The sequence below is a fragment of the Vipera ursinii genome, assembly GCF_947247035.1.
Source record: "Vipera ursinii genome assembly, chromosome: 1".
Taxonomy (NCBI): domain Eukaryota; kingdom Metazoa; phylum Chordata; class Lepidosauria; order Squamata; family Viperidae; genus Vipera; species Vipera ursinii.
In genome coordinates this window covers 206812995-206825513 of record NC_139512.1, presented here as the reverse complement: position 1 = coordinate 206825513, position 12519 = coordinate 206812995, and the positions used below count along the sequence as shown (strand labels likewise).

Below are 12519 nucleotides of genomic sequence, written 5' to 3'. Positions count from 1 at the left end.
GTAGGAGCTAAAGATGAATAGCATTTGGAAGGGAGACTGTGGAAATCCCAGTTCTATGAACCAGACTGAGAAGAACAAATACTGTATATATTGGAAGGCAGGGGCAAGCCACTTCTTTCTGGCTGAAACTAGATGGAGTCTTTGCCTTTTTTAAATAATGGAAACAGTGCATACAATATTAATACTATTTTGAACGCTCATAAAATAGCTTTAAAAAAATCCCTTTGGATTACCTTAGGTTAAATTTTATTCACCTGGACTGAGGAAATTTCAAGCATTCCTACTTACTTTCCACGTTATCTTCTGTTTAATTTCTCCTGTTATGCTTTGTCACTGTGATGGATTAATTTTTCATTTACAAGCCCCAAAGATGTTTCTCAGTGGCAAAGTTGAATGTTTATTCCAAACTGTGCCAGAACGAAAACTCTATTAATAAGTGGCTGCTAAATTAATATGTTTAATATTATCACTGAAGGTACTCGGACTACTAGTACAATGTGAGTTCTTGTAAATGTTTCAGCATGTAAATGTCATGTGGCTTTATTGAGCCAATTCTCCAAACATCACTTCAGGACTGAAACGTAGCCAAAATAATTTACTGAAGTTTACCTGACACTGATTGAAATGGTTAATTCACAGTGGGGAGATCCAATCTGTTTGTTCCTAAAGAGGGGACCAGAAAGATTTCAGCTTGAGCTAAAAGATGGCTTTCAAGCCTTATATAATATATCCCTTACATTCAATATCCACAAAAATAGATTTTTTTTCCTTTCTCTTCAAACCAACCAGCAGATAAATATATTTATGTGTGTATGAATTTACAACACATGGAATGCAACACAACAGGCTGCACTTTGTGGAATCTATAGTAAAGTATGTTATTTATTTTTTTAAAGGGGCAGCAAAGGAACAGCAGCAGGTGCTAATCCATGCTACTGATACTCTGGGTCAGATCAGTTCACTAATGGAGCTAAATTTAGTCTTGGGGATGTATGTATGTATGTATGCATGTATGTATATGTTTATGTATATGTGTAAATCTCACCACAATTTAAGGCAAACACAATATACTAACTGAGGTTTTGAAGCTGCATTGCCAAGAACCAGCATCCAAAATGTTACGCAGAATTGTTCTCAACGCCCGTAACAATTCAGCTATTCATATAAATCTGGGATGTAAGGTCTAAGTAAGCTGGGAGGACCAACTTATGGGGATCAAATTTGGAATAAATGCCAGGTGGTGGACATTTACTGGGAAAAGAGCCAGGGGAGACTAAACTGAAATTCACTATTTGTTTGGAGCAGAAATAGTCTTTCACTTTCTGTTGTCTCCCTGTTACCTATCTATAACCGATACATTATAGGGTTTGGTAAATGAGGTAGCTTAAGCCAAAATATATTACTTCTCCAATGTATGGTGTCTTCAAAATAGGGTATATCTCCAGATGTAATCTGGACATGGCTGATTACCTTAATCAAAAGAACCTCTTTTCCAACACAGAGAAAATTAGAAAGTATTTGTGATAATCTGTGAAGTATTATATTAAATAGTTAAAGGTAAAGGTTCCCCTGCACATGTGTGCTAGTCGTTTCCAACTTTCGAACGTTTACCTGCTTTCGAACTGCTAGGTTGGCAGAAGCTGGGACGAGTAACAGGCGCTCACTCTGTTACGCAGCACTCGGGATTCGACCCGCCAAACTGCCGACCTTCTGGTAGACAAGCTAAGCATCCTAACCCACTGAGTGCTCTTATTAGAGGTCTGCCTTCTCATAATTAACTCTTAATATTTGCCTAGTTGATTCTTCCTCATCTACAGAACTTTTCAAATTTGCAGAATTTTTCAAGTCTTTTTCTAGAGGTAATGAAAAATTCAGAAGCTCATTTCTTAGTGCAACACTTCTAATTTAATTACTCATATATTTCACACAACATAATGAATTGGGATAGGATAGTCTTATTGGTTTATTGCCCTTCCCACCATTAATTATGGTCCTTGATAGGAATCAAATAGAATATTCAAACAATAGCAGGTCATTTCAGAATAGCTGTGTTTTATTCCCACTGTTTTAGACAAATACATAAATGAAGGATATCCAATTTTGGCCCAATAAAAAGAATGAGAAATAAAAAGTTGATATTTTGTGAATTTTTCAGTGAGAAAACCTGGGAAATCCTTTAGAGTAGAAAAGCAGTCCTAAACTAGTAATTTAAGGAAATGCTTCTGTAGTTACTTAATTTTTTTCTTGTGCCTTTTTCCAAGCACATTTGCTATGTAACTTTCTTGTTGCATCTGTATCTTGAATTCAGATGCTTGTTTCCTGCAAAACAACAAAAATAATACATAACCATTAACAATATGGCAAGAGCCCCTACCACATCTGCTGGTGTCAGATCAGATCAGTATCCAGACTGAGTATGATGTGTTGAATAAGTCAAAGAAATAAATGGATGAATATACCCATACAAAGTCCTGCCCAATATACATATAGTTGAAAAGATTAATTACCACTTCTACTTCAGAGAAACGATATATGGGTGCTTTGCCAGTAATAGAGCTGGTTTAGATGTCATAATAATCATACATTATTGGGAAAGGAAGGAAGGGAGGGAGGGAGGGAGGGAGGGAGGAAGGAAGGAAGGAAGGAAGGAAGGAAGGAAGGAAGGAAGGAAGGAAGGAAGGAAGGAAGGAAGGAAGGAATTACAGCAATCCTTCAACTCCTGGGCTTCATACATCATATTTTCCCTTGCTTTGATATGACTGCTAAGAGGCTCACCCTTTTCTATTGATTTTGTTCAACTGTAGTGTCTGAGGAAACCAGATGAACTATGTTTAATTTAATTTAAATTAAATTAAATTAAAGTAAAGTAAAGTAAAGTAAAGTAAAGTAAAGTAAAGTAAAGTAAAGTGTTAAAGTATAACTTCATAACGTATGGCAATTTTGAATTAAATATTACCTCATGGCTATACCAAAGAAAGGGGAAGAGCATACTTGTTAAAACCATGTAATATCAAAACAGGCCTAGAACCTCTGAAAACAAACTGGAAGTTGTCAAAAGAAAGGCAGATAGAAATGAAGTGAAACAAATGAAAAGCAGGAAACTTAGTTAGGAAACCAACCATGGATATAAATCAGATACACCCAGGAAGCAGGAATATTATGATCCATTAAATATTACATCTGCTTTTTCTTCGGTTTACCTATTCAGACCTAAGGAACTAACAGAGGACAATCTGAAATCAAACAATATACATATAACAAGGATTAATATTGAAAGAAATTGATTATATCAAGAGGAAAATTTAACTATGCTACCTATAGGAACTGAGATGGAACAAGCAGAAAGTGTGGTTGGGAGGAATCTTTGCCCATCTTGTGAGCCATTTATGCCTATTCCTGGACTGGGAAGCTTTGCTCACAGTCATCCTGTTTGGATTACTACAATCTGCTCTATATGGGGCTGCCCCTGAACACCACTCAGAAGTTACAACAGGTCTAACATGCTGCAGCCTACACAATGCTAGACATCCCTCAGTTTGCCATATTGTTGTAAGATGAACTGCACTGGCTCCCAGCTTCTTTCCAGCTGCAATTCAACCTTTAAGGCCCCACATGGCATAAAGCCAGATTATTTATGAGGCTGCCTCTCTCCGTGGCTATCTGCCCATCCCGCTAGTCAGATATGTTCTAAGATGGGCAGCCATATAAATATTTTAAATAAATAAATAAATGCAATTTCACTGAATTTGCTAAAGTATTTCAAAGTTATTTGTCTCCTGCTGAAGTTAACAATGAATAAGAGAAAGAAATCCCAGCTTGAGGTACCTACTTTAAGATTTGCTTTTGCTTGTTGACGAAGCAATGCAATTCCTTGATTTCGTTTTCTTTGCAGCTCAGAATATTTTCCTGCTTCTGAATATGGGCTTCAATTTCTACAAAGGGAAGTTGGGAGTCATTTAGTTTTCCTCTTCCTAAGTCTCAAGATCCATTTATGGGTTTCAATGAGATCTCTTTCAACTCCTAACACTCAATGTGCCCTTAGAATCCCAACCTTACATAGCAAAATTTAAGAGTTGTGTACCTAAAAAATTAAGCAGACCGATCATATTGCAATATAGATGTTATTTGAAAGCTTGCATTTAGAGGTGTTTTCCTAAAAAAAAAAGATCAATGTGCCCTTCAAACCTTTCAAATTTCTGTTAAACTTACCTGTACATTTGCTTATAAGTTTGTCTTTCTGAAGTGATTGTTTTAGCACTTTACTGTTTATTTGAGAAAGTCTACAAGACAAGTAACAATGGATCAGTTTTATTTATATATTTGATGCACTGAGTAGCATTATTAACTTTTGTAGAAAGAGGGACTCCAAGCATTCATATTTTGGGTAACATGAATTGTAACTCATATCACTTAGAATCTACCAGATTCATGTCTGAAACTATCGAATTGTCTGACCTGCAGAGCAATGTGAGTTACAGTTAATCCTCAATTTACAATCCTATTTGAACCCTGGAATCATGGTCTTAAGTCATGCTGGTTGTTTAAGTGGGTCATCATGGGACTGACCCAATATTTGTTTGTTCAATTTCTATGGCTGCCCATTTCAATGATGCTGGGTGGGTTACAATTGAAAAAAATGTATATTACCTTAAAAATATTAAAAACATTTTGAAATAAAATGGTAAAACCCAATAAAACCACTCAAAACATACAAATTAAACATACATAGGAGATGCTTGGCTACTTAGCAGTATAGCAGGAAGCAGAGCCTTTGACACATCCAGCAGCACCTCAGCCTCAGGAACATAGCCAAGATTTTGAGCCTTGTGAAAGGCTAACAGGGTTGGGGTCATTCTAATCTAGGACTTGTGGACTTCAACTCCCAGAATTCCTCAGCCAGTGTGCCTGGCTGAGGAATTCTGGGAGTTGAAGTCCACGTCATAAAAGGCCCAAGTTTGAAGACCTCTGTTCTAATCTCTGAAGAGAGGATGTTCCATAGAGCAGGGCCCACTGTGGAAAAAAGCTCATCTTCTGGTCTCCATCAGCCAGCATTCTTTGGCTGACAAGATCTATAGCATGCCTATTCTGTCTAACCTGGTTGGATGGATATGCTTGAAAAAAGGGAATCCCTCAGGTAATTTGGTCCCAAGCCATGTAGGGCTTGAAAAGTAACCACCAGCACCATGAGCTGCACCTGGAAACACACTGTTAATGAGTGCAGCTCATGCAGGAATGGTGTTACATGTGCTGTGTATCTGGCACCTTTTACTACTCGCACGACCCCATTCGGCACCAGTTGGGAGTTTCTGAATGGTCTTCAGGGGCAGCCCCATGTACAGCATGTTACAGTAGCCTAATGTGGAAGTTACAAGGGCAGAAGTTATTGTGAGCAGGGCCTCTCTCAGTCCTCCTGGCCCTGGACTCCCTTTAAGCTTCTGCCATTCATTTTATATTTATTAATTGAATTTCTATACCGCCCTTCTCCCGAAGGACTCAGGGCGGTGCAATGTGTATTTCATATGTGCAATGTCACATTGTAGCGATTCAAATTCACATGGAGTTCTTTGTAGAATTGAGTGTTGTTGTACATAGTTGTAATAAGTTAATTCTTCTAATATGCGACTCCTAATTTGGGTGTTGCCCAATGGCAGCATCCAGAAAGAGATTGTCAACAGGTTTGGTTTAATAAATAGGGACTATTCCTTACTGTGTGATTATTATTATTGACAGAAATATTATTTAAGGTAGCATTTATTAAATTATTTTCATACAATAAATATTTTGGGAGAGTGTCGATGAACAATCTGATACATCATGAAAGGGTTGGTGAGTTGAAGAGTTTGGGGGCTAGTCTAACCTCAATATTAGCCAACCACATTCCACATTCCCGAACTTTGTTATAAGTTTCAAATCTGCTTGGTAATTTTTCCAAAAATAAATAGCATCTGATTTAATGCAATTAACTATGCTCAGGTTTATTGAAACCAGTGACTGAAGTGGCCCTAACTTTGCATATCTTCAGGTTTTGTTTTTCCCAGCATTCAGATGATCGTAGCTGCTGCCAGCAAAATCAGAAGGTGAGAGAAGGGCAAGGGCTGGCTCCTATAAAGACAGATTACGGGTATGTAATTTAAGGAGGGTTAAATAAGGAAGGTAAAATAAAAAATCATTTAAGGAGGGTAAAATAAAAACTATAAAACCAATTCCAAACATAGGGTTTCCCCTACTCCATTACAAGCTTACGCCTTGTCAAATGCTTGTTTCTGCCAATCAAGTTGTTTCGACAAAATATCAATCTCTCCTAAGGCAAACTCCAGGCGTTCAGATGTTATAGCTAAGGTATTCTTTGTCTCTTCATGTTCTTTCTCTTCTTTCTGTAAATTAAAGTACAACGGAAGAATTGGTGGTATAGACCAGGGGTAGGCAACCTTGGCTCTTTTATGACTCATGGACTTCAACTCCCAGAATTCCTGAGTCAGCTATGGGAGTTGAAGTCCATGAGTCATAAAAGAGCCAAGGTTGCCTACCTCTGGTATAGACTGGTAAATGTTAACCAGCATGTATCACATTTGTTTTCACCAACTTTCAAGTAATCAGGCAACTCTGAAACCATTATAATCTTACAGTGTAATTCTTACCATCCGAAACAGTAACAATGCATGGAAAGTTTACCTGACCTCTAGGATACAGCTCTTTCAGAATCAGAGAATTTTTTCTTATCTCTGTCTTATTTACACAAGAAAAGAAAGGTCACAGATTAGTAACTGAAAGCTTACGCACCTCTAGTTTCTTCACAACCGCGTCATATTCCTCCTTATTTACTGAGTTCTCTTTCTGTATGTTTATCTATAAAAATGTTACATCTTGTAAATAATTATTTGTATATAAGAATCTTATAATTAGATCAGCTCTCAACTTTATGCAGTTAGATCTCTTTAGCCGAGTATATTTAAGCACATCGAAATATAAAATCAATCTATTTCAAAAATTGTTATCTATTTTAAATTACTACAGCTATGTTAGCACAACATGGCTGCTTAGGAACCTGTTACTCCAGGGAATTAACTGTCTGGTTGGAAGTGCATGACTTGGGATGTTTCTCTCAGTTGTCCTCATGGCCTTTTAACTCTGACAGTATGTGCAAAGGAAGCTGCATTATGTTTTTAATTTTATTTTCATTAGCACGTACACACACACACACACACACCACCTGCAATTCGTCTGAGTGACCAGTTCATCTTAGGTATCTAGGATAGAGTCTAAATGTGTCCTACAGGCTATTGCGAGGTTGTAAGAATGACAAAACTTGCTGAAATGATCACTGTTTCCAGAGGTCTGTTTCTAGCAATGGCTATCATACTCTGGCCTTTTCCCACTCTGTCATCCTTTATGCGTGAGACAGAATTCACAGTCATCAATCATCTTTGGCAACAAGTTGAAGGATAGGTCACAGTCTCTGAATGCAACTATTCTATTATTTATTGTGACTTGTAATCGATTATATACTGGACTCTTTTAACAAAATGCAGAGTGAAAGACTCATATTTAGCATCCCTTTTGGAAGACTTAATTCTATTGCCTACCCATTGGATTTTTCAGTTTTTCCCCAATAACTAGCATTAAAAATATTTCCTGCTGAAGTGGTCTACACCCAGGCTTGAGTTTTCAGAAAAGGCTTACAACATAATAAAACATATGAACATAAAAATCATTATAAAAACAATTAAAATGACAAAAGGTTAAAACAAGCTACAGGTAAACCTCGAATTACGACCACAGTTGAGCCCAGAATTTATGTGAGAAATTTCTAAGTGAGAAATTGGTTGAGTTTTGCCCATTTTACAACTTTCCTTGCCACCTTTGTTAAGTGAATCATTGCAGTTGTTAAATTAGCAACACAGTTGTTAAGTGAATCTGGCTTCCCCGTTGACTTTGCTTGTCAGAAGGTCACAAAAGATGATCACATGACCCTGAGACACTGCAACCGTCATAAATATGGGTCAGTTGACAAGCATCTGAATGTAAATCTCATGACCATGGAAATGCTGCAACACTCATTAAGTGTGAAAAATGGCCATAAGTCACTTCAAACGGTCACTCAATGAGTTGTGGTGACTTGAGGGCCACCTGTAAAAAAAATCACAGGTTTCGAGCGGAGAAGTGGTGGTGCCTTCTCTGTTACGGCATCAACCACCTCAGCCAACAGCTTCTCTTTCAGGGCCCTGTGCTAAGTTTTAAGGCTTTTCCTGAAGGCCAGAAAAGTGGAGTGGATCTCACCTCCCACCGCAAGATGTTCCAAAGGGCAGGGGCCATGAAAGAAAAGGCTCTTCTGGATCCCACTAGCTGCAATTCCTTGGCTGATGGGGTTTGCAATTGGCCTCTTCTGCCAGCATGAGTGGGGAGGGGAGGGCAAATCTTATTGAAGCAAGGCAGCTCCTCAGATATCCTGGACCCATGCCACAGAGGGCTTTACAGATAATTGAACCCAGAAGCAGATCTGCAGTCAGCGTAGTTTGCGTAACAGTGGTATAGCACATGCCACCCTAGTGGCCTCCAAAACTGTCCACACTGCTGCATTGTGGACCAATTGTAGCTTCCAGATATTCTTTAAGGGTCGCCTCGTGTAGAGCACGTTGCAATGATCCAAATGGAAAATGACCAGGGCAAGAGTGACTGAGGACAGGGCCTCACAATTCAGAGCCCTTACGGCCTCCAGGCACCGCAAGAGGGCAGCTACAGCATCACTTGAGTCACTAGGGAGGGAGATGCTTTGATGATATTTCATCCCGTGATCAGCCAGCGGTTTCACGTAGATGTCAAAAAAGGAGCGATGAGAGAATCAAGCCCTGTGGCGCCCCACAAAGGAGTGCCATGAGTTGGACCTCTTATCGTTTATCAACACTGATTGGAACCAGCCACAGAGAAAAGAACTGAACCAGTGCAACACTGCCCTGTCTCAAATCCTGCAGCTTGTTTAAAAGGATATCATGGAGTGGCAAAAGCCACCAAGAGGTCAAGAAGGCCAAGGATGGATGCACTATCCCCATCCCGCTCTCACCCGACTTCATTGGCAAGCGCAACCAATGCAGCCAATTGAATGAAGCAGTGGGAAAGTTTGAGATGATGCTCTCCCCTCAGCAAATAAATAAATAAAAATCCAATATCTGTGTATAGTGCAGGGGTAGGCAACCTTGGCTCTTTTATGACTCATGGACTTCAACTCCCAGAATTCCTGAGTCAGCTATGCTGAAGTCCATGAGTCATAAAAGAGCCGAGGTTGCCTACCCCTGGTATAGTGCTACTGTGTCAGGTAGCTACAGGGCTTCCTGCCCCTTTCCTGGCCAGACCCAAGTGACTTCCAGGCTGCTGCTTGGCCCAGATTTCCAAGTATGCAGGGACTAAAAAGTCCCAAACTTCTGAATTCAGCTTTCTCTCACAGTCCAACACATCTGGAAGCGCGAGAGATTTGAGGGAAGCTGCCCAACCCAATGCTTGAAGCATTGTTAGAGACCCCCACACACACACACTTTACTGTTGCTCCCCTCTGGGAGGAGGTTTCGAAGTAGTTCCAGCAGGACTACCAGCTTCTGGTAACAGCTTTGTTCCCTGTGCCATCCGTCTGGTAAACTCGCAAGGTTCGTCTTTCTCGCACATACGCGTGTACATCTGAACGAGACTCTGTTGTTTCTCTGCGTCACAGAACACATGTTGGTATATATACAATTTTTTTTTGTCACGCGCAGTGTACGCTGGAGGTCGGCGACCCTTTTGAGAGCTGTATGCAGCGAACTATCGTTTTAATGTACGCCGATGAACGTACATTTAAAGCAGGGGTCTTCAAACTTGGCCCTTTGATGACTTGTGGACTTCAACTCCCAGAATTCCTCAGCCAGGCACGCTGGCTGAGGAATTCTGGGAGTTGAAGTCCACAAGTCATCAAAGGGCCAAGTTTGAAGACCCCGGATTTAAAGCGACAATAAAGTGTGTAGTGTAAAACACGAAGAGTAGCTCTCCTCGTTGCGCCCCCCCCCCCACTCCGCCCCAAACTCCCGCCCAACCTTTCGTCTCAGTTTGTCCAGTAAAGCCTCCTGGATCTCGATCAGATCTCTCAACTGTTGGACTGCCGCGGACGAGGCCATTGAGCGCCGGGTTCCTCCTCCGCCCACTCGGCCCCAGCGCCTCAGTCTTAAGAGATGTCCCTAAAGACAACCAACCCTCTGCGACGCTCCCCTCTCCCGCTGTCCAAAAAAAAAAAAACCTCTCCCAAATAAGCGGGAGAGATGCGGCGGCTCCTCGTTTTGAATACTCACGAGGGAGCCGCTATTGGCTGAAGGCACGAAACTCCTCCCCTCCGTTCGAAAATGGAACTCTTCGGGATCTAAAGGGAGGGGCCGAGTTTGAGCTAAGTGTAGTGTACCGCTTTGCTTAGGTCAGGGGCAACCTCGGCTCTTTTAGGACTCATGGACTTCAACTCCCAGAATTCCTGAGTCAGCTATGCTGACTCAGGAATTCTGGGAGTTGAAGTCCACGAGTCCTAAAAGAGCCAAGGTTGCCTACCCCTGCACTATACACAGATATTGGATTTTTATTTATTTATTTATTTGCTGAGGGGAGAGCATCATCTCAAACTTTCCCACTGCTTCATTCAATTCTGGGAGTTGAAGTCCATGAGTCCTAAAAGAGCCGAGGTTGCTTACCCCTGGCTTAGGTAAACCGGGGATAGGCAACCTTGGCTCTTCTGGCTCAGGAATTCTGGGAGTTGAAGTCCACGAGTCATAAAAGAGCCAAGTTTGAAGACTCCTGGCTAAGCTAATATACAAGCCATGTCCCCTGCTATTTAGTAGCGTTTAGTCGAGCGCTGTCGCGGTTTGCCTTCCCGTGGCGCTTGCCTGCCTGCCTGGCGGTCGGAGGACGGCCCTCTCTAGGCCGAATTCTTTCTAATAAATCCGAGTGCCTCGGTTCGCGCAACGCGCTGCAACCTTGATGCTACGTCGGGATTTGGAAGGCAAAAAAAAAAGAAGAAAGAAATTCAAAATCGGGTTGTTTCCTTTCCTTGCTGGGAAGCCTCTATTTCATTTCTGGTCTGGCCTGCTATTTCTTTCTCCGGCTTTACTTTCTCATTCTCCAAAAATTCTTCGATCAACATCAAAGAACGCTGCGCCTTTCTGCTCTTCACCACCTGGGCCTACCTGAGGAAGCATGGCTTTATTACGCAGTCCTAGAACAGTTGCACTGAAACACAACCGTAAACTAGCTACGTTGCTTTTCAAGAAAGTGCAGTTGCCTAGTTTGTGGCGAACAGAATTATCTTTTGGATTCAGAAAATGCGCTTTATTTTGGCTTCTAACAGCATCCGCTTGATGGCGCTATTTTGCTCTGTTAGAGATAGCCAATGATTTTAGAGATAGCCAATGATCCAGCCCCCCCCCTCCTTGAAAATGCAACAAATCTGGGAGTTTTTATATTCATATTTTTTATTTCATTTTTTAAAATTTTCATACAATACAGCCACTAGGTTTCTTTTTAAAGCATTACATTTAATGATTTGTGTATAAAACACACCATAAACACACAAAATTTTGTTTCTCAATCCAAGGGTGAAATCTTCAACAGCAAGATGCACTGAAATTATTGAAGAGTGTGGTCAAATTAATAGAGAACTGTTTACTTCAAACTCACAAATTGCTCTGACAATGTTTTTCTTTATATAAGGAAAGCATCTTATTTATTAATCCTCTGGAATGTTACACATCTAAATATTTTCTCAAAAAAGTGAACTATACAGTAATGATTCAATGCTATCATGTAATTACCATTTTGCCAATATATATGTACATTCAGAGAAATAAATATCACCAATAACTTAAACATTTAAATAAATAAAAAAAAATTGAGGTGAAAGTAAATGAGAATTTTTTCAGAACTCATGCATGTCTGAGGAACATTTAAAAAGAAACTATTTCACAAAGGCTGAACCAGTTTATGCAAAAATCTGCTATAGATTGACCTATTGCCAAATGGGCTGATGACAAAATAGTTAATTTTGGCTATCAAAATCCAGAAGCTTGGTTTTCCTGCAATTTGCAGTATGTTTGTAAAACGCAGTTGAGGAAGTCTTTCAAAATAAATTTTAATATCAGATATCATCTATGAGAACTGTTTAGCCCTGAAAGGCGTCTTAAGAATATTTCCTTGTATAAGCCTGCACCTTTCAGCAAGGATGCAACACTGGGATGTGCGGGGTCAAGTGAACTGTGAGAGGAACACTAAAGATAAACAATGGATTTCAATGTGATAGAACAAATTCTTTAAGCATACCTATTAACTATGATTATTCATCGTGTTACAACGTAGCACAGGATTAGGCCACATTTATCTCCTTTCATCTAATAATTAAAATCTTTAAAGATAGATGTTATATGTTTGCAAGAAACGCATATTAGGGTTATGGATCAAAAGTATTTATCGAACTCAAGGTTGGGCACGCAATTTGTTGCTTCTGCAATGAATAAGAAAAAT

At 40.0% G+C, this 12519-nt stretch overlaps 1 protein-coding gene across 1 annotated transcript; it reads right to left on the bottom strand.

Moving 5' to 3' along the window:
- Positions 1-2032: 2032 nt before the first annotated feature.
- Positions 2033-10295, bottom strand: SPATA24 (spermatogenesis associated 24). Its single transcript, XM_083349147.1, has 6 exons — positions 10059-10295; positions 6781-6846; positions 6244-6374; positions 4210-4280; positions 3830-3932; positions 2033-2319 (listed from the first exon to the last, which is right to left on the bottom strand). The coding sequence occupies exons 1-6, from the start codon at positions 10137-10139 to the stop codon at positions 2229-2231; spliced, it is 543 nt and encodes a 180-aa protein (XP_083205273.1). The 5' UTR covers positions 10140-10295; the 3' UTR covers positions 2033-2228.
- Between the last annotated feature and the right edge of the window lie 2224 nt (positions 10296-12519).